We start from the raw sequence: 27,778 nt of genomic DNA on the forward strand, positions 1-27,778 counted from the left end.
ATGTTGCTTCATTCTGAATTGGGATTTGTTCTTCAGATATCATAGCTGGTACTTTGGGAATGGGTACAACAGCTTTGATGTCCATACGCCTCCTGAGGCGTCTCGCACTATTGAGATCAATAGTCGGCCACCGCTTTGCTGAGTCATCACTTTTGGTATCCGACTCACTGTCACTGCTTGAAGATGAATAAGACTGTCTTTTGAGGTCTCGACTCTGGGACACTGAGGAGCTTTGCGTGTGAGTCACCACCATCGTGGCTTGTTTGATGTCATCATCACTGTCACTGGTGGAAGAGAAGTTGGATCCTACAGGCATAGCTTTGATATCAAGTCGCCTCTTGATGCGCACTGGGTATTTGAGATCTTCCTTCAGCATCTTTTCCTGGGGTTTTTCTGGGGTATGTTTTGTCACAAGGTTTCTTGACAGGTTTTTTTCACGCGTTTTTAACCTGGATAACTTCTCCTCCACAACATCAATGTAGGAGACGTTTGTTGATTCATTGTCACTGTCACTGCTGGAGGATGAATCAGAAGACAGCAACTGTACTTTAAAGTTCATTCGTCTTTTCACTTGTGGGATGAACTGAAGACCAGGGCTGGGGGTCCGTATCCTTGCTTCAGGATAATTTGGAGACAACTGGGATGTAGAGTTTGTGCTGTATTCCAATAGTTGCTCTGTTTTTTGTTGGTTCTCCATTTCATCCTCACTCTCACTGCTTGAGGAAGTAAGGGATGGTGAGGGTGCTTTAAAATCTAAACGTCTCTTAGGGTAGGGAATACGTGGAAAAGTATTGTCTGGCATCTGGAGACGACTGGCTTTTTGGGCGTCAGCATCCCATTTGATATGTTCTTGAATATGGACTGTTTCCTTCATGTATTCATATTCAGCCTCGCTGTCGCTGCTCGAAGAGGAATACACAACTGGTACTGACGCTTTGAATCCAAGGCGCCGTTTTAGTTTCGGAATATGCAGAAGCTCAAGGCTTGGCCACTGTGTTTTGGTCTGACTCATGGTTGGAGATGTTTTGGCTTCAGATTTAACTACGTATACTTCTTGGTCAACTCTAGATCTCTGCCTTATCGCTTCATCTTCACTGTCGCTGCTAGAAGATGAATCAATGTCTGGTGATGGTCTGCCCACGTATGGAAGAGATTTGGAATCTTGGTTTGATGTCTGGGGATGAGTGTGATTTTGAGTGACGACTGTCCATTGATCATGAATTTGTACTGTTTCTCGTATAGTTTCATATTCATGTACTTGGTGATGAGTCCCAAACATCTCCTCCTCACTGTCACTACTTGAAGACGAATCAGAAACCTGTGATGTCGATTTAAACTGCAGACGTCTCTTAAGCTGTGGGACGTTAAGAAGGTTCAGGCTGGGCCATTTGCCGTAGTTCACAGTTTGAGATGTCCTGAGTTCAGATTGGACAATGTATTTGTCTTGCTGTTTGGATCTGAGCCCAATCGGTTCATCCTCACTGTCACTGCTGGATGAGGAATGGCTAAGTGGCGAAGGTGTTTCTAAAGGTCTGTTCACGTTTGGAAGAGGTTTTGAGACTCTGACTGGTGTCTGGAGATGAGTTTCTTTGTTAGTGATCACAGTCCATGGATCTTGTTTCTCAATTTGTACTATTTCTTCTATAGTTTCATATTCATGAACTTGAAATGTCTCCTCCTCACTCTCACTACTTGAAGATGAATCCGAAACTTGTGATGTCGCTTTAAACTGCAGACGTCTCTTAAGCTGTGGGATGTTGAGAAGGTTGAGACTTGGCCACTTGTCGTAGTTCGCAGTTTGTGATGTCTTGAATTTAGGTTGGACTCCATACTTTTCTCTGTGTTGGTTGGTCTTGAGCACAATTGTTTCATCTTCACTGTCACTGCTGGTCGAGGAATGACTAGCTGGTGAGGGTGTTTCAAATGGTCTCTCCATGTACGGAGGAGGTTTTGAATCTCTTTGAATTGTCTGTAGATGAGTTTGTTTTTGAGTCACAGTCCATGGATCTTGAATTGAAACTGTTTCATAGCCATGAACTTGGGGTTCATTCCCATCCATCTCCTCTTCGCTGTCACTACTTGAAGAAGAATCAGAAACAAATTGCGTCACATTGAACTGGAGACGTCTCTTGAGTTGTGGGACATTCAGAAGGTTGAGGCTTGGCCATCTGTCATAGCTCACAGTTTGAGATGTCTTGAGTTCAGACTTAACTACGTAGTTGTCTAGGCGTTGCTTCATTTCACCCTCACTGTCACTACTGGTGGAGGAACCAGATGTTGATGACTGTTTTCTATGAGTCTTGTCGTAGCTCACAGCTTGAGATGTCTTGAGTTTAGATTGGACAATGTCTTGCTGTTTGGATCTGAGCCCAGTCGTGTCATCCTCACTGTCACTGCTGGAAGAGGAATGGCCAGCTGGCGACGATGTTTCCAAGGGTGTGTCCACGTATGAAAGAGACTTTGAATCTCCACTTGACGTCTGAAGGTAAATTTCTTTTCGATTAACCACAATCCATTGATCTTGGTTTTCAGTTTGGACTGTTTCTAGTACAGTTTCATACTCATGAACCTGGTGTCCAACCCCAACCATCTCCTCTTCGCTCTCACTACTTGAAGACGAATCAGACACGCTGCGTGGCACTTTGAACTGGAGACGTCTCTTGAGTTGTGGGACATTCAGAAGGTTGAGGCTTGGCCATCTGTCGTAGCTCACAGTTTGAGATGTCCCGAGTTCAGACTTAACAATGTACTTGTCTTGGCGTCGATTTGCTTCACCCTCACTGTCACTACTGGTGGAGGAATCAGAAGATGATGTCTGGCTTTTACGAGTCTTCACTGCAAATCGGCGCTTGATGGGCTTGATGCGGACGTGCTGATGTGTTTGTGGAAGCCCCTCAGCAAATTCATAGTGTTGTAGTGGAACACCACCAATGGCCTTCTTCTCCTCCTCCTCACTGTCACTACTAGAAGAAGAAGAATGAGCTGGTAAAATCACTTTGAATGCTAAACGCCTCTTAGGACGTTGGAGATTGTGAAAGTTGAGTCTCGGCCACTGTGTTCGTTCACGGGAGACGTTCTGAAATACTCCAGATTCAGATTTTTGACTTGTCTCACTGTCACTGCTTGAGGTTGAATCCAAAGTTTGTGGTGTTGTAATATCTAGATAAACACTCCTCTGCTCTGCCTGGTTGGGAATTTCTGCCTCAGTGTGTTTCATTTTGACTGCAAAGCGTCGCTTGATTGGTCTTAGCTTTATATGACTGGGTGGAGACCTTATGGCTGGTGGAAGATTCACACTTCCATATGTGTGAGTTGGAGGCCTGACATCCGCTCCCTCACTGCCACTGGAGGGAGACTCAGACGATACGATGTTGTTTTGCTTTGGTCTGGATTTGAGGCCACTGATTGCATCATCACTGTCAGCACTGGACACTGAATGAGATTCCGGTGACGGGGCTCTAATTTCTGATGGCTCCCTCCTGTGTTCCTTTGGTCTGTGTCTCACGTTGTGAGCTCCATCTTCTTTGTCATCACTGCTACTAGATGATGAATGAACAACTCTGGGTGGGTGACTAACAGCCACACTAGGGCTCTTCCATTTGGTCAGTGGGGTCTTGGTAGGTGTTGTGAAGACGTCGCTGTCTCCCTGCTCACTGCTTTCACTTGAGTGAGAGGAAAGGGAAGCCTGTCTCCTCAAAACAGGCCTGTCAGCGCTTTTCTTTGCATGGGTCTGATGTTCACGACCTGCACTCACACTGATGAACCCATTATCCCTCTCTTCCTTCTCGCCTTGATTCGGGTTCACAGTGTAATGTGTCACCTCGTCTTCACTGACGTGTGAGCTGGAGCTGGAGCTGCTATTTCTCGCCCATTTATCCGACTTGCGCTTCACGTTTCGTTTGGGACTCTTTAAAGACCTGACCTGTCGGCTGGATTTGGTGGCTGAGCTGCAGGATGAATCACTAAACTCAAACTGCTCCTCGTTCTCGCTCAACAGCTCTTGAGATGTTGGATCGGTGGTTTGTGATGGACCGGCCCTCTGCTGAACAAGGTCCTCATCAAGTCTGGGAGCTTTGGCTGTTGTTGGGACCAGGTGGAGCTTTCGTTCATCTGAGTCGCTGGTTGAAGAATCTGAGCTTGAAGAGGAATTTCTTCTCACCCTCTGTTCCTGGGAATGGCTGGGTGACTTCTCTGAACTTTTTTGACCACCTAGTTTGTTAGCTCGTGGAGTGCTGTCGTCAGTACTGCTCACACTGTCTGAATCATCAGATTTAGGATTGCTAACATGCTCTGTCTTGTTCAGTACTTCAATATAACTTTCTCTTGTGCCGCCTTCTTCAATGTTATAATAGTCCACATTTCTCATGTCCCTGCCGTCAATGCTACTGAAGGTGACCCTCCTCTCCTGGTGATTTCCTGTCCTCTCCAATTCCTCAGAAAAGGCCTCATTGTCGTATTGTCCTTGTTCCATATGTGAGTCAGAGTGGGTTTCTGTCGCTGGCCTTTTCCTGGTGATCCTTAAACAGAGAACCTCAATGTAGGGCCTTGCAATAAATCCGAGGACGAAGGCGACAAGAAATGTGACCAAAATTGAAAGAAAGATTATCAGAGCCGGGTCGCTTGTCGGCGCGATCACAATCTTTTCCTGGATCTTACCAGCTGGGTCTTCGCCCAGGATTGGTTGGTTCGCTCTAGAAACACTTCGGATTTTTCTTTCTGTCCTTTCAGTTTTACTAATGTGGAGGTTAAAATCGGCTCCGATATCAGGATCTTCTGACACACACTCGTATACACCTGAGTCCTTCTGCGTGATGTCACGGATGACCAGCCCCAGTAGTGACTGCTGCTCATCTGGAGTCGCCAGGACTGAATCTAAAACAGAAAAGTTTTGCTGAACCTATTCACCGTTATAGTAGTTGAACTGTCATTTAACTTTTACCTTTCAGAGAGCAGGACAGTGAGATTTGGGAACCGCTGTGAACTGTTACATCCAGGTGGAGCTGTTGCTTGCTTTCAGTGGCAAAACAGTTGAGGTCATCCTCCTCTAACTGCAGCAGGTCTGTCCCGGACAGTGTAGATGGAGAACCACAAACTACTCTCCAGGGTTGCAGACCTCGCAGCTGGTCACGGACCAGCCATCTTCTCAGAGTTCGCAGGCTGCAGTCACACGCCCACCTGTTGCCGTCCAGACTGACGTGCGTAGCAATGTTGCGCAAAGAAAGGTAGGCTGCGGGATGAATCCTGTTCAGCAAGTTGAAGCTCACATCAAGGATCTGTGGTGGTGAAAGCAAAGCCACAGACATTTTAGAAAGAGTCACCTGTAAAGAATGGGGAATTAATAAAACACACTTTGTGATGAAAAGCAAACACATCGATGGAATGATCGATGAATGAGTAATATTGAAGAATCACAGCAGAACAGTAAAAGTTAGCACTGAGGTCTGATCTGCATTGAACACCAGCTCTTCACTAGCCTGTTTTTAATCCTTCCATCCCTTGACCAAAGGATTTCAGGGTTGAAATAAAAGTCCGTCGAGTCGTGGTCTATCCAGGAGTCTCCACTTGACTGGATGTGCCTCTCTTAGACAGGAACCAACTGTCAGCGTTAACAATGCAATTCCAGCCACTTCATTTTGCTCTTTTGGATATGACCCAGAAGAAAGATTTGCCAGTGCTATTTTCACCAAGGCAGTTGAACTACTCAACTTTATAGGCTCTTTTTTCCGACCCCCTCTACCATTCTTCGACCATCACATTTGTGGTATGGCACCAGAAGAACCCTCATGCATGAACTGTAGTAACCTATAAGTGCCAATTGTATTGTTTAGATAAGGGGAAAAATCAGCTTGATTTTAAGACAGAAACCTCTGTTGCTGATACGTCTGTCGGCCAACCAACGAAATGACAAAATTGCTACTCTGAAATTCTCATTATATTACTCATTGGTTGAGGCTTGTTGTCCCGGTGTTATTCAGACTGGCAAGGGTCTAGATGCAGTTGGATCCAGTGGGAAGATATCCCTTCCCTGTGCTGCATATCATTTCCTATTTCAGTAGTCTTACTTTTGATTGTAGTTTTTGTTGCCACACAAAAGTCCAAAAAGTCCACTGAAGACACAATGTTGACATTAAGACTCATGCTTACAGGAGGAAACGGCTTTCAATAGCGGTAAACGTAAATATTATTAATGTCATGGTCGACCAAAAGAAAGGTGAAACCCTGGTAAAAAGAAAAATATCTAAAAACATAACTCCTGATTTAATGTGCAAAGGCACCATTGACCCATAACTTGACCTCTTCATTTTTTTTACCCCACAAATGCAGCAGACTCATTTGTTGAACACTTGTCATGTGTCATTGCTCAGAAATGGTGGTCAGAAAATAATGTGGATGCTGGCATCCACCCACCAGAGAGTCAGCTGCTATTTTAAAACATTGGTTACAGTGGAAAAAGAAGAGGGGATGCTGGATTATGTCTTCATTTTTAAGTTAATTTTATTGCATTACGACAATATTTGTTAGTGTGGACTTTATTTTACGTTTACATTTTTAAGACACACCGTCTCACAGCCTTTCCAGTTTGACATGTCATTTGTTGTTACTGGAACTAGTGAATATTTTGTTTAACTCGTTCTGTGCATGATGTCGCATCACATCTCACATGAATTGAAAGTAAAAAAGATGAATGTGTCTCACCTTGAGTTGGACTAGATCCTGAAACATGAGAGGGTCAAGGCTGGTGATGAGGTTATGCTGAAGGTATAGCTCCTTCAGCTGGTGAAGGTTTTGGAATTCTTCTGGTTCCAGAGTTGAGATTTTGTTGAAGGACAGATGAAGGACCTGCAGAGACTTGCTGCTGTTCAGCCCTGGATGACAGAAGAGACATTTGTAAGTACACACGTTGTGTGTCTCTTCATAGGTTGAATGTTAATGTATAATATTTAATACATTGCATTTTGCCTTTACTAAAGGAAGTGGAAATGTACGCTTGACTCCTGAGGCGATTGATATTGCTCAATCTTGTTCTGTCTCTCTGTCGACTGAAGCTGCTGAGCTGAAGTGAAGGGCTGTGGGTCTGGGCTTCATTAGAAAGGCGCTGTTGTGAGCTGAATAGCAACTGTCAACACAACTCTCTCTAAATAACTGGTTTGTCCTCTCAGGCTGGAGACAGCAATGTGTATGAAGTGTTCTGGGTTCACATTTTCAACTCACATCTACATTCACAAGTGCTGACTGTGCAGTCAAGTTATCAGTGTGGGTTTATACATGTCTCCAGAGCAAAGTACGAGGTTAATGATCAATAGCTGTGTATTAACAGCACAGTTTAATTTTATTGTCGTGGTCACCATCTCAGTTTCTCCCCATTCAATGCAGAGAAATATCAACAAAGTAGTAATAACATCCAAGTGTGCCGGATGTTCGATCAGGTGCCAGGGGTAAACTATGGGGCACATCTTGGAAGTCGTAAAAGGCGTCCTGGCTTTATTGAGATGACAAAGTCATCGGTAGCTTAAGAAAGTACATCAGTTGTTTGCCACTGATCATTTGTGATCAGTTGTTTTTATGCAGTTATGTAATATAAACCTAATTAAAAGCTTTTTAAAATGGATTAAGTGAGTCCAACAACTCGACAACAATAGATCCTTTATATAGCAGTTCAGAGCTCAGGAAGAAGACAAAGTGTTTCCACCCAGGAGTATTTCGCCGACTGCAGGTTGAGTTGAGAGACAGAACTTCCATCCCGCCGAAAACGTGGCAGTTTGGTCCCACGTGCACTTGCATTTTTTGGCAAGAGGAATGATGAAGTGCGGACACCTGCGTCGCTGTTGCGACGATGCAATCATTTGCAAACGCATCTCCATAAAAGAAAGGGAGACTCGGCCACAATAATATCGGGTTGAACCGGGGCATCCCAATACCTTAGCGAAGCAATATTTCAATTGCGATGTGCAAACGTGCCGCTGGGTGTCACTGTTGTTGTAGGAGTGAGTGTGGAGTGTCTGCCGCTGTTCGTGTATGTGTGGTGTGGCCGCTGCGTGTGGGAGGGGCTGCCGGGAGATTGACGTCTCTCTGGGGAAGAAAACGTGTAGAAGTGCCCGGTACTTGTGAAGTTCGAACTGCGACGAAATAAACCATAAGAACGCTCTACCAAAGACTCGACTCATCCATGTCCCAGCTCCAGCCGACGAAAAGGACATTAAACCCTGGAGTGCGCGCTCCAGCCTTGGAGGTGACGGAACACCTCCCCTGTGACGCCCGACCACGGTCCGGTGAGGAGGCAGGAAAGGTTTAACACTGGCGACCACGAAGGGACTGGAGGCTCGGGACACTGTGGTGAGCACGTTTGAAGTGACATACGCTGAAAGAAAGTTTTAAAAAGTCGAACCGTGTCGGTGAGGGACGGAGGTGCTAATTGCTAAGCTACACCACGAGTTTGGATGTTCGGAGGAGTTAGCAGCAACAAGTTCGCCATGAGTGAAGGACGTGACGGACGCTTCGTGGACAGCGAAAAATACTGTTTGTGGAATGAAAGTGACAACCCGTTCAGACAATTTGCCAAAAATGAACAGAGGAAAGGGGGTTACGTGTTTCACCCTTTGAGTGAGGCTCGCCGGCCCAAGTGGAAAAACACGAATCCGTTTATCGATGACGTGGACAGTTATGACCCGGACTATTCACAGTTTTCCACGCCACACGTGAACCCATTCTCTGGTGGTCGCACTGGAAATTATGTTCAGAGTACTCCCATGGAATTTGGTCTTCCATACACCCACCAAAGCCCTTCTGGTCACCCACAGAGTACAGAGGTGTGTGATCAGTTGACTGATCCAATGAATCACTTGAGAGTTGGAGGCCGAACCGCTGTCATGCAAAGTGGACGTGGTGTGTCAGGTCAGCGTCACCTGCACCAGGAGTCGCCTTCTGATAGTGAAGACGATACCTGCACAGAAGAGAGAGTCCCCACACTTCGGCCCGGGCAGTATGATGGCACTACACCATGGAGAGAATTCTTATACAAGTTTGAGAGCTGCGCCCACGCCAACAACTGGTCTGAGAAGACAATGACCCTGCAGTTAAAGTTTTGTTTAGTTGGGCCTGCTGGTGCCATCGTCCATCGTAATCCACGCTCTGCTAGGTGGGATTATGGCCGCCTGGTGGAGGAGATGGAAACTGCCTACGGACCGTCATCAGAGCATGCTGCGGCGGTGGCAATCGAACTCCGTCAGAGGGTGCGGAAGACTGGTGAGTCGCTTCACTTGTTGAGGGACGACATATATGGGAAAGTCTCGGTGGCCTACAGTGACAGAAGTGAAGTAGAGCAGGACACTATCGGTGTGGAGGTCTTTACATCTGCTGTGGGAGATGCAGAGATTGTCCAGAAATTATTAGAACAGCGCCCACGTACTCTGGCTCAAGCATATGATATTGCAAGGCGCCATGAGACCACCAAGCGCGCTGCATTGTATGTGGCCAGTTTTGCTCATTCTGGGTCCCGTAGTTTCAGTGAACGACGGCAAAGAGCAGCTGTTGTCAAGGAAGGAGTAGAAGTCGAAGGTACAGAACATGTTTCAATGCCGACCCTGCCCAGCAGAGCATCTGTGCCCCCTAGCCCTCCAGCCATTCCACGTTGCCCCCCACGTAAGATGTCTGCCCGCCACGACATGAAGTGGGAGGACATTCGCTGCCACAACTGCTCAGGGTTGGGACATATGAGGCGTGAGTGTCCATCACCAAGACAGCCAACCAGAGCTCCGGCATACAAACAGAGTCCAACGCAGCCTAAACCTGCCACCCTCCATCACAACCCGAGTCAAGAAATGAGTGTCAGCATGCTGGTCGGTGACCTGGAGGTGTACGCTGTCTTGGACACTGGGGCGGCTAGAAGTGTTTTCCCTCTTCGACTGTACAACGCTCTCCAGCCAGATGTTCGCCCACCACTGCAGCCACCGACGGTCACAACCCTAGTAGGTGTGGGACCTGGTACTGTTCCTGTGCACGGAGAAGCCGACCTCACAGTGCAGTTCCACAACAGACAAGTCAGTGTGCCCTTTCTGATCGCAGACATCGTGGGTGATGATGCCCTTCTTGGCCAGCCATTCCTGATTCAAGCACAAGCACGTTTGGATTATGGGAAACAGCACATTATCTTGTTTGGAGAAGAAGTGTCGTTTTACCGTCCCGACACAAAGAAAAAGACTAGTGCTGTGAAAGTGTGCCGAACTGTTGTCTTGCTGCCTGGTCATGAGTATTTGGTGAGGGGAATGACCCATGCGGGAAGCTGTATTGAAGGCCAAGTGGTTCTGAGTCCCACCAAAGGATTTGTGGAGAAACACAGATTGCTTGTTGCCAGAGTGTTGGTGGAACCAGCCAAGCTTCAACCTGTGCCACTACGCATTTTCAATCCGGGCAACAGGGCTGTGACTATCAAGAAGGGGGCCATTGCTGGATTCCTCCAGCCTGCTACACCGCTGCAGTCCACAAGCAACATAATGGTCTCCAGTGCAACTGACCAGTCGTCTACACTGCCACCACATCTGCGAGAACTCTATACAAAAAGCTCAGCAGAGTTAAGTAACCGAGAGCGAGTTCAACTGGCGCAACTGTTATGCACCTACAGCAGTGTATTTTCCACTGGCCCGGATGATATTGGTCGCACAAATCTGGTCCAACACGACATCATCACTCGTCCAGGTGCCCCAGTCAAGCAACCACCACGAAGAATGGCATGGGAGAAACAGCGTGATGCTGATGAGCAGATACAGCAGAACCTGGAGCTCGGACTCGCTAAGCGTAGCCACAGCAGCTGGGCATCGCCTATTGTGATGGTACGAAAAAAAGATGGAACTTATCGGCTCTGCATTGACTACAGATCTCTGAATGACTGCACCATCAAAGATGCATATCCCCTGCCCCGAATACAAGACACACTGGACACTCTTTCGACGGCAAAGTGGTTCAGCACACTAGACTTGGCTTCCGGCTACTGGCAGGTGGAACTCACACCTCGAGCTCGTGAAGCTTCAGCCTTCTGTACCAGAAACGGCCTATTTGAATGGAATGTCATGCCATTTGGACTGTGTAACGCTCCGGCAACCTTCCAGCGATTAATGGACCGTGTTCTGGCTGGTCTGCAGTGGGAGACCTGCTTGGTCTATCTGGATGATATAATAGTGCTGGGGAAGGATGTGCCTGAGATGTTACAACGGCTAAGTCAAGTGTTCAACCGACTACACCGAGCTCAACTAAAGCTGAAGCCGGCTAAATGTTGCCTCTTCCGCCGGCAAGTGAACTACCTTGGTCACATAGTGTCAGAGAAGGGCGTGTCCACCGACCCTCAAAAAGTCCAGAGGGTTCAAGACTGGCCACCACCAACTTCACTGCAAGAGGTTCGTCAGTTTGTCGGCCTGGCGTCCTATTACCGCCGCTTTGTCAAAGACTTTGCATCAATAGCTGAGCCCCTCCATAATCTAACCAAGAAAAATGCCCGGTTCGAGTGGACGGACAAGTGTCAGGTGGCTTTCAATGAACTGAAGCAACTGCTGTCAACCGCACCCATCTTGGGGTACCCCCTCGACCAAGGTGAGATGATCTTGGACACAGATGCCAGTGACACCGGCATTGGTGCAGTATTGTCCCAGGTTCAGGAGGGAAGTGAACGTGTGTTAGCCTACGGAAGCCGCAAGCTGTCCAAGACGGAACAAAACTACTGTACGACCCGTCGAGAGTTGTTGGCTGTGGTCGAATTTACATCTCATTTTCGACAGTATTTATTAGGCCGCCAGTTCACCGTGAGAACAGACCACAGCAGTCTCCGGTGGCTGACCAAGATGAAAGAGCCCGAAGGACAGCTAGCCAGGTGGCTGGAGAGACTCGGCGAGTACAACTTCAACATCATCCATCGCCCGGGGTTGCTCCACACCAACGCGGACAGCCTGTCCCGGAGACCTTGTCGCCAGTCTTGTCCGTGTAAGTTGCCGCCTCCTTCAGTTCTATCCAAATGTGTCACCCATCAGGCTATCCAGTGTGAGATGGGGTCAGACATGCCCGTCAGTGGACCGGAATCGCTCCAGGTGAATATAGTGGGGGTGATCAACGCTGACGACTCGGTCCATTCGTTTCAAGGCTGGTCCATGACGGATCTCCAACGAGCCCAGGAGGCAGACATTGACATCTCACCCGTCAAGATATGGCTCGAGTCCGGCAGTGAGCGCCCCCCTTGGGTCACCGTGTCACCCTACAGCCCCGCGACTAAGGCCTACTGGAGTCAATGGGCAAGACTTTTCATCCGGGATGGAGTCCTGATGAGGAAATACTACTGCCTGGACGACACGCAGTTTTACCCCCAAGTGTTGCTGCCCAAATCCTTCCGAGCAGATATCCTAAAACAGATGCATGAAGGGCTCATTGGAGGACATTTTGGCGTTGAACGAACTGTCACCCGAATACAGACTCGGTACTACTGGTACAAAATGAGAGAAGATGTCTCTTTGTGGTGTAGTACCTGCACCAGCTGCGCATCCAAAGCGAGACCCCGCAAGACACCACAAGCCCCCATGGGAACGGTAAGGGTTGGTGCCCCCATGGAGCGCGTCGCTCTAGACATTATGGGACCGCTAAATGAGACTGAGCGGGGAAATCGGTATATACTTGTCATACAAGACTATTTTACTAAGTGGGTTGAAGCATTCCCCCTCCATGATGACAAAGCTGTGACTGTGGCAGAAGTTTTGGCCTCTCAGTGGGTGTCTCGTTACGGTGCTCCACATACCCTGCACAGTGACCAGGGCCGCAATTTTGAATCTGAGGTGTTCCAGAAGATGTGCTTAACGTTCGGCATCGAGAAAACTCACACCACGCCCTTCCGTCCACAGTCTGATGGCCAAGTGGAAAGATTCAACGCCACTCTACAAAAGATCCTGGCCACTACAGCTGAGCGCTGTCACTGGGACTGGGACGTGATGATCCCCTTTGCTGTCATGGCCTACCGAGCAACCAAGCACAGTGCAACTGGTTTAACTCCAAACATGATGATGTTCGGCAGGGAATTGACTGAACCAGTTGATCTGGTTGCTGGATTACCCCCAGACACTGACGCCACACCTTCGCCCCCTGAGTACGTCCAGAGTCTCCGAGAACGGTTGGAGCTGGCACACCAGATCGTCAGAGTCGCCCTTGGTGAAGCAGTGCAACGCGCAAAAAGACAATATGACAAGTCTTGCTGTCGGACCCACTATCAGATTGGTGATGCTGTTTGGTATCTCATCAAAGGCACCCGAAATGTCAAGAACAGAGTTCGGAAATTCCTGCCGTCGTATGAAGGGCCATATTTCATCCTGGGACAGCTGGACGACCTGGTGTACAGGATCCAGAAGAACCCCAGGACCAAAGTCAAGGTGGTCCATCATGATCAGCTGAAGCCGTACCGTTGCCGGGACGCTCTGGACAACACCTGGGCCCTGGAGCTGGCGTCTTCCTGGACACCGATGGAGGTGTCGCCACCACCTGTGCCGAGTGATCAAGCGGACCTGGACCTGGGCTTGTCTCAGCTGTTTTCCAACAGTGCAGCTGGGACAGCTTTCAGTTCCACTTCCTCAGATCCTGACATTGATACTGTTGTGTTTGACTCTCCTCAGTCCGGTCTTCCAGACAGCAGTGGTGCTGCAGTTCAACATCATCCGGACCCGAGCGCTGAAAGACCTCGTCGCCAGCGACGTCCACCAATCATGTATGGGGAATGGGTCCATTAAGCGAGGTTAACTGTTTGAGATGAATAGTTAAGTTTAGAATTTATAATGTTCTCATGTTCAAATATGTTCTGGAAAAAAAAAAAAAGAGTATTGGTCTAGTCTGCATGTTGAGGGCTCGTACATATGTCTAGTGACAATAGTGAAAGTGTGTAAAGCAGTTGGCCTGGTATTCACGCACAATTGAGTTAAAAGTCACCTGCTGACTGTTATGGACAGGATGGTGCCATTCTATTTTTTATACACTATTTCTCCACAGGTGCTAATTTTAAAGGTGAGGCTAAAATACTTTATTTTTGTATATTGCTAATAATGAGGGTTGCCCGCCTGTTTTATTTTGTATGGAGTTGCTGGAGTGCATTGTTTAGAATGCTATCCAGAGTGGGGGTAGTGTTGTAGGAGTGAGTGTGGAGTGTCTGCCGCTGTTCGTGTATGTGTGGTGTGGCCGCTGCGTGTGGGAGGGGCTGCCGGGAGATTGACGTCTCTCTGGGGAAGAAAACGTGTAGAAGTGCCCGGTACTTGTGAAGTTCGAACTGCGACGAAATAAACCATAAGAACGCTCTACCAAAGACTCGACTCATCCATGTCCCAGCTCCAGCCGACGAAAAGGACATTAAACCCTGGAGTGCGCGCTCCAGCCTTGGAGGTGACGGAACACCTCCCCTGTGACGCCCGACCACGGTCCGGTGAGGAGGCAGGAAAGGTTTAACACTGTGTTTGACAATGTCTGATCGCAATTGACAGTTGGGGTTGAGTGACGGAACTTGAGATGAACCCAGAAAATAAAGTCTTGACTTCTGACGCATCTTGATGGTTATACAGTAAGCAAAACAGATGGACTGTATAAATAAATAAATAAATCGAAACTGATACCTAGTTTCCAGCTTGGTAAATGAATGAATCATATGCACAGTTTTGAATGAAACATTCAACGTTTATGAAATAATAACACATATACCACGTATGGGAAAATCAAATGAATTTTCTTGGCCCCATTCTATTTTATTCATAGGAATAGCTGGGCTCTCAGTATGCTAATCTAATCTAATGGATATCAAATATTGACCTTCGAGAATTGAATGTTCTGACATGACAGAACACATTTTCTTGGTTTCATATGTTTTGTCGCGTGTGAAATCATTGTTTCAACCAGATCCTCACAAAAAAAACTAAAACTATATATATATTTATACATTTTAAATTGTTAAAGAAAAAGTTTATGCAGACTAAATAAATACTTAATAATTAAAATATACATTTTCATTTTCATTTGTATTACTTATTACTTACTTATTATGGCTTTTGTTGTTGTTATTTTTTTTTACTGTTTTTCCTTGCTGTTAGAATTTGTCTTAATTTGTAATTTTTCAGTTTCACTCTACAGTTCACTTTCAGTTTGCTGTACAATTTCGTCTGTAAATTATAATATAATAATTATTATATAATCTAATGACTATATCTTAAAAAACTGGAAACAGGCAAGTGAAAATCCTTTTATTAATAGTCACATTCCCGCTTCTCTAGATGCAACTATGATTGTTGAACATGACAAAATACAGTTATTTCTTACTCCAATAAAGCATGTGTTATGATGCCATTTAAACACTATGACAGGGAGTATGACCAATAAACTGACTCACCCTCTGGGAGTTGCACAAGCTGATTCCTTTCAGCAGATAACAGCTGGAGGGCGGGGGCCCAAGATACACAACCACGTCGAAGGTGATGCGTTCTCCTTCTTCTGTCATGGTAGTCTCTCTCGATGCATAGGGACAAGTGTGTGATACTGTTGTTGGCCAGCCACACAGCCTGGAGGTCACGGTGGGTCCGGTGTATCGACACAGACTGAAGGCGGTTGTGGGACAAGTCCAGATTGGAGACGTTGTTGTGAATGTGATGTGGCACCGAAGTCAACGCCAAGTAGCTGCAGTTGAGTGTCGTGCTAAGGCAGGTGCAGGACTGGGGGCAGACAGCTAGTACAGAACTGGAGCTGGAGGTGGCAAGGAGCAGCACAGCAGCCAAGAGTAGCCCCTGCACCCTTCCCATCCTGCCCTCCCTGAGAACGTCCACAAGTCAGAGATCCACAATTACTTACGATGTCTTCAACACTCAGAAAACAATTCAGGTGAGAATGTAGGCAGTGACACAAACTCATATTTCACAGCAACACTCACCTGTTAATCTCCACCTGGCGTCACAGCTGACTGGAAAACTTGGTGAAAAAGTCTTCAGGATTCAAGCGTGTCTTCTCCGATAGTTCTGATCAAAGTCTGAGGCGCTTTCTGTCTTGTCTGACTTGACAAGAACACCCTAACTGTGATTGGTTCAGTCATTGATATGTAGAGTTAATGTCTTACCATCATCTTTTCCTCTTTATGTATCACAGATAAGCACCATCCCTAACATTTATGACGAGAAGCAGCCAAGCCCAAAGTTACATTCTATTAGACAATAAAAGGGAGATAGTCGAGTTTGACACAGGTTTATGACCATTGAGGGCCATGTGAACACAGGGAACGTTGACCAAAAACAAACCATGGCAGAAGAATTTCAGCTTTATTCAAACAAAACAGTGAAATGTTGCTTAACTTAATAAATAAAAGCCATTCATTTTTTCCTTGATCAGCAAAAGTTATCTCACAAGAGGCATCAAGTTTGACCTTAAAAAGACTGCATTTTATTTTGTTTACAAAGAAAACTCATTAAAAACACACAAGGCGAAGAATAATATAGATATTGCACAAAATCCAAACCACTTCAACAGTCTTCCACTCAAATAAGCGTCATGAAAGGTTGGCTGGGAGTCACTCGCCAATGAAGAACCCCTTATTAGTTACACAACATTTTCATCCATAATTACGCAACAACAGTCTCTGTGTTGTTGTCCACATACAATTTTTAAAGGCGTTTGCACAAACAAAGCATTAAACATATGTGAGATATCATATATAATTTTGGCACAAGCATATTTGTGCCCTCGTGTGCATTTATCAGCAGAAAACATACACAACTATGAACATTTTACACACTTGCCTGTAAACACGATGGTGGCAAAATCACACACACAGCTGCCAAAAACAAGTGTAGAAAATATCAATCTCCTCTCAGTGAGGTTTGCATGAATACTGGACGGCAATGAAGCTGAATACTGCAAGGCTAGGCCATCAAATGTCAGCTACAGTGGTGTGAAAAACACAAGTTATTTGTCAAATTAACATCTTTGGCTAAGTGGCAATAGTTCAAAACATTATTCCAGTTTGGCAAAGAGAATTAAAAGATAAAGTAAAGGCATGTGGAGTTTCTTCATGCTGTACTGACATGTTTGCTAGTGAGCTTTTCGACAAGGGTTGTCTGATGTCTGGCAGCCCATGTTGGGGAACTTCACCTGTACACGGAACAGAGTACCATCTGCACACATGCAGAGTTTGTACCTCTCAAGACCCTCGTCAAAATACACATCACCAGCGGAGTTCGGGATACGCGTGGCGTTAAACATGACCGACCCGTTGAGGACAATGCTGTTTTCCTGCAAAGAAGACAAATTGCAGATCTTACAGCGTAGAAAAGCAGACATTAAGTGACCACTCATTACTCATGGAACTTACCGCTCTGAGCTCTATGCCTCCCCCCACTTTGAACTCTACGGTGCGGCCCATGATATTGACTCCCTCATTGCCGCGGATTATGGCTTTGCTGTCACCTTTAATGTTCAAATCCATTGTTGCACTGCTTGTGATCTGATGTGAAAGGCAGCATTTCAGGAACAAGAACAAATTCAGCACGTATGTGAATCAAGCACGGAATTTTCAGGTAACTTTCAGGTAAAATAGGATGTCATGTACTTTCACTTTGAAATATTAGTGAACTTGTCAGAATAGACGTTCCACAAGTTTATTTTTGGAGAATCTTACATCTGCATTTTTACATACATAAGGTGCGCAGTAAAATTCATGCTCGACACCTCCACCATTTCTCCTAAAAATAAGTGGAGTAGACACATTTAGGTGCCTATTTTGTACTGGTTAAATTGACTCAAAACATTTTGAAACTGTTTTGCACGTTCATGTTCCATTCACAGCTATAGTAATAAAGGAGTAGTGTGGCCAACATAAATCTTCATTATGTTGAATTATTACGCATGTATGGCGACGATAATGAACATTGAAATTTTCATCACAAGGATATATTTTCATAATAGTTCAACATGATATGACAAGTGGGGCTTTCGATGAAATTCAAATTAATTTTATTCACTGTGTTAATTTCTGAATGAGGACATCAATACTAAAACTACAACTAGGATCGCTTTATTTATTTCTTAATGTTGTAGCAGCCTGGTAATTAACAACAGACTGTAGTTCTTCTGGATGTGTGTTACGAAGTCCTGAGATTGTTTATGAATCTTAAGACAAAGTGCAAGGTACACACCCTTTCCGTGGATGCCTTTTTGACGCTGAGGACTTTGACTCCTTTGGGCAAATGGAACTCATTGTTTTCATAGTCGGTGCTGAAGAAAGTGTTTTGTGTACGAGGGTCTGTGAACGATATCCCCAGATCGCTGACCACTGACGTCTTGTCCTTCTCCACGCTCAACTTAGTTGTGCCCTGTTGGAACACCACCTGAAACACGAGAGAACACAGTCAATGACACAAGTTATCACTTGATAATTGCCTTATCTGAACTTCATGCGGTGCTACTGCTTATTGATAATGAGGTTCACACCGGGTTGTTGTTGCCGACCAGGACCAGGTCCTGATCCTTACGCCCTCCTATTGTACTCTTGTGCAGAGGATGGACGATGCCCATGTCTGCCTTCTGCTTGAAGCGCAGCAGGCCACTCTCATGAAACTCCATACTGTCACACCCATTTGGGCCGATCCGGATCACAGTCCATATCACAAGTGTGATCTACGGGAAGGTGCAAGTGAATGTAAGTGCATGTAAAATAGAATATTTGACAATGTTGGCTCACTCACAATGAGATTAATCAATGCCAGGAGGAAGAGGAGGACGATGATGCAGACTGCCATGTTGCCCTTCCGTCCCCTGAGTCCAGTTTTGTGGAGACGCTCCTCTTCAATTGGAACATATCCTGCTTTAAAATTACTGTTATGCTCTTTGTTGACGTTGCGTCTTTCGATGGCCTTTTCTCTCATGGACTTCTTCATGGGTCCATTGGAACTCTCCTGCAATGCAAAACATTCATGTCAACACAAGACAGCATTCTGAGACAAAACCAAGTAACACGGAGCTATTAATGTTTGTTTCTACATAAATGAATTGGCAGGTCATGAACGTAAATAACGTAAGGGTTGAGCATATTCACCCTCAAAGTCTGTTTAGGAATGCACTCCAGTTAAATGCCCTGCGACAGCCTGTCTGCCACCGCTACTAAATATAACCGCAGTGCTTCGCTTCACCGCCTTAAACACGACTGTTACATTACCCAACAACTCAATATCACTCTCTCTTCATGCTCTTTTCCGCCAAACAGTTGATGCTGAGAGGCATTTTGATTCCATTCGACGCAAATATAAAACAACACACACGAACCCGCGATGTAAATCATGACATCATCGTGTAGAAGAAACACGTCAATACACACATTAAGAAGAACAAAGAACATGACCGCAGTATCATTGGCAAACGATACACAAGACCGAAATTAAAATAATAACAATTTATAACGGACCTGCTCCGACGCCATGTTGTCCCTCCCTCTCCGAGCAGCCGAGTGAGGGAATGTACCATTAGAAAAAAAAATCACAATATTGCGAACTTATTGGGACGTGTTTATCTTATCGTACATCTATCATAACGACAAATTAATCATGTAGTGGTGGTATTAGATCTATTACCTAAACGATTTCTTCAATGAAGAGCCAAACCAGTCACAACAAAAGATGGTACATTCCGTGCTAACTGACCAATAGCAGATGGATCCTAAAATAGACAAGCGCGTTCATTCATAGTTTCCATAGATATCGCTGGCAGCGTTTGGAGGCCTATTTGGAAATGAGCAGCGAATAAAGAGGCTATTGTCGCCTGTAGAGGCCACTTAAAGGACATTTTGAGTAGATAAAGTCAAACAGAACAATTCAAAAGCAATTTTCAGAGCTACGACGGACGAAAATTAACCGCAATTTTTGAAAGCTGTAAGAATAAATGTCTATTAAAAGACCAAAAGTAGTGGTAAGAAATTTGCAGAAAACTTTATTCCAAGGTGGAATGGTGGAATTAACCACCACCCTTTGCAAATGGCAGTATTAGTCCCGCAGAAGGGATTATGAGAGATAAAAGGTATTTAAATGAGCATCTTATGTAACTTTATGTTTTCACAAAACATCTTTGTGTTTTCAGCCGCTGCTCTATGATCTTACATTTCTGATCAATTGAATAATGAACTGTTAAAGTGCATGTTTTGTTGACTCAAAAAAGGCTTCCTGTGTCCTGTCATCACGTGACGCACGCTCCATTCATCAGTCCATAAAACACTATTTATTTAAACATAAAAGGGATCGGGGGAAACTAACAAAGGCACCATACTTGATAAAACATGTGGAGCTTCAGACGAAGCAGACGTGAAGCTGTTTCAAAGCATGTGCAGCGTAGACAGACGCACAATGCACGAGTAAAACTTCACTTTTGACAAAATACCTGTGTCTCCATGACACATTTACGTCTCCAGCTATTCAGCGGACCCACGGGGAGATGGCTTGTAGAAGGAAACAAATCAAAAGTCAATTGAAAATACTGTGCTGCCAATGTGTTGGCTTCTTTTCCTTCCCAAATCTATTTCCGAGTCGACGAGCGTCTGACATGACGTCATCACCTCTGACGTAATCCAAGTGTGAGCAGCGTTGACTGGATTTGTTTTCACGCAGGCTCTTCTGCCTGAGCAGCATCGGGCCCCCAGGTGTCGCCTGACAGTGTGACATTACACGCGGAGTAACTGAAACAGAGGTTACTGACATTTCGCCTTTGTTTACTTCTGTGGGAGTTCGGTGCCCTCGCCTGGTTGCGACGGTTTAACAGGAGCAACCTGTGTGAGCTCCGTGGTGACTGGAGGAAGGTTCCGGGCCGGTGAGGACGCCGTGTCGATTCCTTCCTTTTTCTGCCCAAACATCCCGTCGATGCCATCCTGCTGCAGCGGGTTGTTGTAGGCAACAATGGCTGATACTTTAAGAAGATTGGCAAACACTTGCTCGTTCAGCGTTCTGCAGGACAAGTTGGACTCCTGGAGCAACGACTACCATGTAAGTTTATTAGTTATTAATGCGCGACCCAAATCCCTCCAGGCCACTGAGCTTGCTCTGCACAAGAGTCTCGCTTCAGTCTTTGTCATAACAATCCACACAAACTCAGTCTGTCTTTTTTTTTGCACAACTCATCTTTTCACTATTTAAGTACCACATGAATTTAATATTTCTTCCCCACACTAGTGTCAAAATGTGTCCATATTTCCGTGATATTGCTTACATATCACGGAAGGATGTTTTGCCCAAAGAAATGACATTGATTTACAAAGAGTTTGGTTGCTATGGTCGCAGATCACCATGGTAACGGATAAACGTTCTGAAGAATGTGTCCCTCTCAGACAGGTTACGTTCAATAACTTATGTTTAGTGTTTGACGAATTATTTTGATCATGCCAGTATATCAGTGCAAAATCATGACTGACAACGAACATGAGTTTTTGCAATGGAATGCAACTGTTAGCAATTCATTTTAACTGGGAAATTACAAACATTTGTGTACAGTGGTGGAAATGGTTCTACTCTGCTAATGGCAGGACTACTAAATATTGATTTGATAATGTGAAGGTTTAGCTATATTTGTCCTCACTTTTGAACACATTTTGTGTGTGTTGACTTTGATTCCAACAATGCTAAGAACTGACATAGTGCAACTGTAAAGAATTTCGTTTGGTTTTTCTTGTGAACAAGAAACAAAAGTATTTGTTGGTCAGTATAATACTGTCACACCTTTTTCAACCTCCCAAAAAAGACTTTTTCATGATAATGATTTGACTTGTCAAACTTTAAGGGTGTCTGAAGACCTTGTTGTGCCACTTTCACCTAAGTGTGAAATAACGCAATGAGCCATTTCACAGAGGTCTCATGCTAAACAGATAAACATTTATTCAGTTTTCTGGAGCGGATTGTGCTTTTGTTGTACATTTGATGCTTATGTGTGCTTTAACTGCTGCAGAGCATTTGGGGATTTTACTGAATATCAAAACTAGATCGATAAACAAATCAGAACTAGATTGGAACCAGAACTTACACTACAGTGGTGGAGTTTTATGTCAATGCAAGCATTGCTTTTCAATAACTGTATTGTAATTCTTATTGTCCTGAGCAGGTGGCGTCGTGTGACCAGAACCTGAATCACTGCTGTGAGCTGATCGAGTTGACTGCCAGAATTCAGGGACAACTGTTTTCAATTCTGAACCTGACGGCTAATGAAGGTGAGTCTTCCTGCCCGTGTCAATGTGTGATGGACACCACGTGTTATGTTGTGGACCCTCACTGATCAGCTGGACACTACGGTGGAGTGGACACTCTGAAGACAAGGCTGCTGCCGTGGCTGGGCACGTGTTTCTCGATGGCTCGGCCGTCTGTCTCTGAGGACACAAGTTTGCAACTTATCCAGGTAACACTGCTGGATAACTGGTGGGATGTGTGTGTGTCAGTTAATGTGGTCGCTCGAATCATTCTCAGGATTCTGTGGCCAAGGACCGGAAGATCAGGGAGCTCTCTGACTCTCACGACTGTGACATGCACCGGATGGAGACTCAACTCTGCTCCACTCGGATGCAGTTGGACTCCGTCAGAGCTGAGTGAGTAAGATGCTATAAAAACACACCTAATGGTGCAGACTGACGCTTTCATGTGGCGTGTTTGCTCAAACAGACTGGATGATGCTCAGAAAGCTCTGGACGAGACCAAAAATAAATCAGCAACCACCCTGTTGGCCACTGAGGAGGAAATATTGCAACTGAGAGCAGAGTAGGAGCTGACACCCAAGATATATACAAATACACAAAGTTAATTAGTGGATTCATACAAATTATTATAAATACTTTTTCAGTTTGCAAGCCGCACACGACCAGCTGGAGATTTATAAGAGAAAGCTCGATTCTGTGGACGAGTATGAGCGGCAGATTTGTGTGCTGCAAGATGAAGTTTCCTTCCTGACCAGAGAGAAGGCCATGCTGCAGGAGAGGTGATCACCTCCGCTCAGTTAACACTCACTGTGACGCCCACTGACCGCGCTTTCCTTCCTCAGATTGGCCAGCTCCAGATCTTCAAGCCCACTGCCCACTCTCAAGCGCTCCTCCAGTCCCGCCCGGGCCGAGGCCTCCACCAGAGCCCAGCTCACCAACTCCTGTCGCTATTCTCGCCTGGTGTCGCGCTACAGTCACCTGTATGCTCAGGATCGTCTTGAGGCGCAGGTGCTGCTGCGGCGCTACGTTGATGACCTGGAGATGGTCCAGAAAATTATCTTCATTGCTGTCGTGGTATGGATATCACTGTCTGGCAAACATGCACTGGATGATGTAGATTCTGTGGAAATAACACACATCAATTAGATAGCAAAACCTTTGATATTTACACACAAATGTACACCATTGTGGACCAGAAAACCAGACATTGAGCTTTAAAATATTCTAACCACTCCACCGCTGTGGAAGTCTCTTGTTAAAAATCTGAAAGACTCACCTCATCTTGTTAGTTAAATGAGTCTATCTGATCTCTTGACCTCAGGAATCCTTCCAGGCAGCCAAACTTGCCTACCGCCAGTTCAAACTGCGCGTCAGAAAAACTCTTTCTTCCACACACTTTGGGCCGCAGAGTCTGGAAGACGTAGCTGTGGACTACATCGTCCGGAACCCGGACCTCTACGACGTCCAAACCAGTATTAACGTGAGCGTTTCGACATTTCCATTGACGACAAGTTGAACGGCATGACTGAGTTGACACCTTGTCTTTCAGGATGTTATCAACGCAATGAACGTGAATCCTCGCATCTCCTTCCCTCCAGAGGTGGAATTTGCTCTCATCACTTCAATAATCAGAGAGACATGCAAGTGCGCCTTCAGCATGCAGACCCTGGACCCGCCTTTGGACTTGGCCTTCGCCAGCGATGGAGAAATTTACAATGAGAGCAAGTATGGAATTCATTCCCGAATAAAGCGTCGGCATGTGCTGTATGTTTATAGAGGTCAGGTTTATGTGGGCTTGTTGAACCTGCTACAAACGGTAGAGGTCGCTGTCACCACGCACTTGGTTCTGTATCGCACCAGAGAGCTGTCACAGACTGAAGGACAGTTTATTTTGTATGAAGCAGAAAACAAAATCTATCTATCTATCTATCTATCTATCTATCTATCTATCTATCTATCTATCTATCTATCTATCTATCTATCTATCTATCTATCTATCTGTCTGTCTGTCTGTCTGTCTGTCTGTCTGTCTGTCTGTCTGTCTGTCTATCTATCTATCTGTCTGTCTGTCTGTCTGTCTGTCTGTCTGTCTGTCTGTCTATCTATCTATCCGTCTATCTATCTATCTATCTATCTATCTATCTATCTATCTATCTATCTATCTGTCTGTCTGTCTATCTATCTATCTATCTATCTATCTGTCTGTCTGTCTGTCTGTCTGTCTGTCTGTCTGTCTGTCTGTCTGTCTGTCTGTCTGTCTATCTGTCTGTCTGTCTGTCTGTCTATCTATCTATCTATCTATCTATCTATCGTCTATCTGTCTATCTATCTATCTATCTATCTATCTATCTATCTATCTATCTATCTATCTATCTATCTATCTATCTATCTATCTATCTATCTATCTGTCTGTCTGTCTGTCTGTCTGTCTGTCTATCTGTCTGTCTGTCTGTCTGTCTATCTATCTATCTATCTATCTGTCTATCTGTCTGTCTGTCTGTCTGTCTATCTATCTATCTATCTGTCTATCTATCTGTCTGTCTATCTATCTGTCTATCTGTCTGTCTATCTATCTATCTATCTATCTATCTATCTATCTGTCTGTCTGTCTATCTATCTATCTATCTATCTATCTGTCTATCTATTCGAATATAATTGGAGTTTCTGTCATAAATACTGCATGTCTCCCTCTCTGGATGAAGGTACCGTCGCAGTTATGACTCCGACTTCTCTGCTCCCCTGGTCATGTACCACGTGTGGCCCGCCCTGATGGAAGGAAACATTGTTGTCGTGAAAGGCGAAGTTGTAACCAGAAGAGAGGCATCGGTATTTATTCTCCTTCACTGATGATGAACTTTGTGTTTTGGTGGATAGAGCTGCGTCTGACCTGACTTGTACTTGCAGTGGGGAAGAAGTCGCAGCAGGAGCAGAAGTCCGAGCCCTGCACGCTCTCGCTCCCTCAGCCCTTCACGCAATCTTGTAAGTGTCTCCAACAGATGAGTATGGGGAGAAAGACCCAGGGGAGACACAATGCAGTGACACTGTCAGCCCTGTGATCATTTTAAATATTGCATGATTTAAGAGGATACTTCTTCATCCTGTAATACAATGTAGAAAACTGTCAGATTCAGTGACCCACAATGTTGATAAACAATGCTCAACACACAGAATCATTCTTTTGCTTAAACTTCATGCTGCCATATCACTGGCTGATGAATAAGGGTATGTAGTTCATCACTGCAGCATGTGTTTCCTTCTGCGTATTTAGACATGTATATCAGTTTAACTCTGGATTCTGTCTGACCAGGCATCTAAGAGCAAGGGACGCTTCTCAGGCAGCGAACTGCAGCCTCGCTACTGAAGAACATCCACCATGAATTCTAGTAGCTTGATGTCCGTGATGAGGACTCGTCTTTTTCCAATCAACTTCTTTGTTAATAGTGACTGTTATTTTGCTTTTTTGTTTGTCTCAAACAAACTGGAAATGCTTGAAATGTTTACTCATCTACAAAAAACGTAGCTCACGTCGACCATTGTTGTTGCATTATAGCTGGTCGCTGGATGATGAGACTTCATTTCGTAATGACCTTCAATACTGGTTTCCAAAAGAGATGTTGACTTTTTATACTATATATATATATATAATGTCATCAGCACGCAGCTCTCAGAAGACAGATTAGGTGTATTTGTCCAGACATAAGGGAACATTTTTGGAACTGTACTATTGAGGCAGTTGAACATAATATCACTGCGGCTCCAGTACTCAAGGTGCTAATGATCTGTGCTGAGGAAAACATTTCTGCAGCTGTTTGGTGGAGACTTTTTTTTTCTGGTGCACATTATGTTGGTGCTTTTTAAAAGATTATAAATAAGTAGTGTTTTTTTTTAATCTAAAATGGTTCAGTAAGTATCGGTAGTGACATATTGTTTCAGTCATGTATATGCTCTCCTTTTATTTTGTGTGTTTGTAAACAGTGTTAGTAGTTTTTTGATGAATAAACAAGATAATTTCCTCCTTTCTTCCTTTTTCGAGTTAATCTTTACATTTTGACTCTTTCTTTACTTACTGTAGAATGAAGTGCTGCTTATCCCTGAGGAGTTTGCAGCTCTCTGCTGTACTTAAGCTTCATCCTTCCATCATTTGTGATCAAAACCCCAAGTCAGGTGAACTGCTCCAGCTGTGGAAGGACAAAATATTCACAAATGTCATATAAAAAAACACAAAACAACAACAACAAAAGTAGCGTAAAATACAACATATCTAATAAAAAAAACCCATTGGGTTTTAAAAAAGAGTCCCTGTGGAATGGATATAGGGAGCAGTCGAAACAGATGACTAAGAATGAAAACTTTGTTAAAATTGAAAGTCGTCACAGTGCGTACTGGTATCTCAGTATCATCACAGATGAGTTGAGCGTCTGAGGGAAGCCCAGCAGCGAGTCCCGCTTCCCAGGGCCTCCATGTCTTCAGCAGCGGACGTTAGTGGTGAAGCGTGAGCTCCTCGGGCTGGGCTCGCTGCAGGGTGACCCGCCTCACCAGGCAAACCAATTAGAAGAGCTGCTCCTCAAACCAGCGCTAATGTGGAAAGCCGCGTGGGCCGATTACGAGCTAAGAATTTTGAGATTATTACTTTTACTTGAAAACTTCAGTTAGGGGACTGCAATGAGGCATTGACTCAGTGATGGCTCACTACTTCTTCAGCTAACGTGTAATGATTTACGTTGTGAAAAGGCTCTGGTCTGCTCACGCGTCCACACAAAGAGTCTTCTGTGTGACCCTGAGAGCCTTCAGAGAAGCTCCGGCTCACGGGACTTCTTAATTTCAGGTCCGCTTCCGATGACACAACTGGGCCAAAGACGTGTTTGTACAGATGTTTGTCGTGGTCAAGTGTGATCCTGCCGCGTGACACAACCCCTGTTACTGCTTTCCAACAGCCATGCTGCCAAATCCTGTTCATGTTCTGTACCTCTCAGATCCCCACGACTTAACTTCAGATTTTCACTTATGACGACCGGAAATGGAAAGAATCACACTTTGACTCGACTTCACTGTGCTGGACTGTGGCAAACTGGGGCTCACTTTAGGTCCTTTGACCATATTGGCCCTGATTTGTGTCAAGCTATGATCCACAGTTGCTGGGGTATGTTAGTTTGCAGGACTAAAACAGTTTAAAGTTGGCGATCTGTCTGGGAAAAAAAAGAATTCCATGAAAAAAGGCCAGATATTGTAAGTCTTCTTTCTGTTACCTTTTGATCCCTGTGCTAATTTTTATATTTTATTAACTGTTGAGTATTTTAGTCATACATTGATCAAACAACTCAAAGTAGCTAACAATACAATTCCTTAATGACATTTTCAATTATTTTTGAGATTTATAAATTATTCCTGAAATAAATCTTCCTGAAAAGGGATCTTTTCAATTGAATTTTGACCATAAACGCCAGTAATTATGATTTTCCTGAGACAATTATTCTAATACATTGAGGAAATCTTAGATGAAAAGTAGTGGTGGAACTTTAACAAGTGAATTATGAATAATTAATTACAACATTACATTACAAAAAAAAAGTTAATTTAATTTAA

General features: G+C 44.8%; 2 protein-coding genes across 3 annotated transcripts; one reads left to right on the forward strand and one right to left on the reverse strand.

Moving 5' to 3' along the window:
* Positions 1-16,133: 16,133 nt before the first annotated feature.
* Positions 16,134-19,468, reverse strand: sgcb (sarcoglycan, beta (dystrophin-associated glycoprotein)). 2 transcript variants are annotated; one of them, XM_053854187.1, is made up of 6 exons: positions 19,439-19,468; positions 18,723-18,932; positions 18,469-18,654; positions 18,174-18,365; positions 17,351-17,482; positions 16,134-17,271 (listed from the first exon to the last, which is right to left on the reverse strand). In XM_053854187.1, exons 1-6 carry the CDS (start codon positions 19,451-19,453, stop codon positions 17,071-17,073), a joined length of 936 nt encoding a protein of 311 aa, XP_053710162.1. In that variant the 5' UTR covers positions 19,454-19,468; the 3' UTR covers positions 16,134-17,070. The 2 variants fall into 2 exon arrangements, with proteins under 2 accessions (XP_053710162.1, XP_053710161.1); XM_053854186.1 differs by lacking the exon at positions 19,439-19,468 and adding an exon at positions 19,073-19,286 and having other exon boundaries at positions 16,140-17,271.
* An 831-nt stretch (positions 19,469-20,299) lies between these two features.
* On the forward strand, positions 20,300-26,170 carry spata18 (spermatogenesis associated 18). The gene is made up of 12 exons (XM_053854185.1): positions 20,300-21,002; positions 22,111-22,216; positions 22,286-22,401; positions 22,470-22,588; positions 22,662-22,757; positions 22,840-22,974; positions 23,038-23,269; positions 23,517-23,675; positions 23,745-23,920; positions 24,898-25,021; positions 25,100-25,174; positions 25,503-26,170. The coding sequence occupies exons 1-12, from the start codon at positions 20,916-20,918 to the stop codon at positions 25,554-25,556; spliced, it is 1,479 nt and encodes a 492-aa protein (XP_053710160.1). The 5' UTR covers positions 20,300-20,915; the 3' UTR covers positions 25,557-26,170.
* Positions 26,171-27,778: the final 1,608 nt, after the last annotated feature.

Source organism: Synchiropus splendidus, chromosome 1, assembly GCF_027744825.2.
Source record: "Synchiropus splendidus isolate RoL2022-P1 chromosome 1, RoL_Sspl_1.0, whole genome shotgun sequence".
NCBI lineage: Eukaryota > Metazoa > Chordata > Actinopteri > Syngnathiformes > Callionymidae > Synchiropus > Synchiropus splendidus.

Bases quoted from the DNA above. Each gene is read 5' to 3' on its own strand.
- sgcb (XM_053854187.1), bottom strand. The intron at 18,655-18,722 runs GTGAGTGAGCCA...ACCTTCCCGTAG, and splicing joins TGGCATTGATTAATCTCATT to ATCACACTTGTGATATGGAC. The intron at 17,272-17,350 runs GTAAGTTCCATG...TCTTCTTTGCAG, and splicing joins GAGGCATAGAGCTCAGAGCG to GAAAACAGCATTGTCCTCAA.
- spata18 (XM_053854185.1), top strand. From the start codon at position 20,916: ATGGCTGATACTTTAAGAAGATTGGCAAACACTTGCTCGTTCAGCGTT. The intron at 22,758-22,839 runs GTAGGAGCTGAC...ATACTTTTTCAG, and splicing joins ATATTGCAACTGAGAGCAGA to TTTGCAAGCCGCACACGACC. The intron at 23,676-23,744 runs GTGAGCGTTTCG...CTTGTCTTTCAG, and splicing joins ACGTCCAAACCAGTATTAAC to GATGTTATCAACGCAATGAA.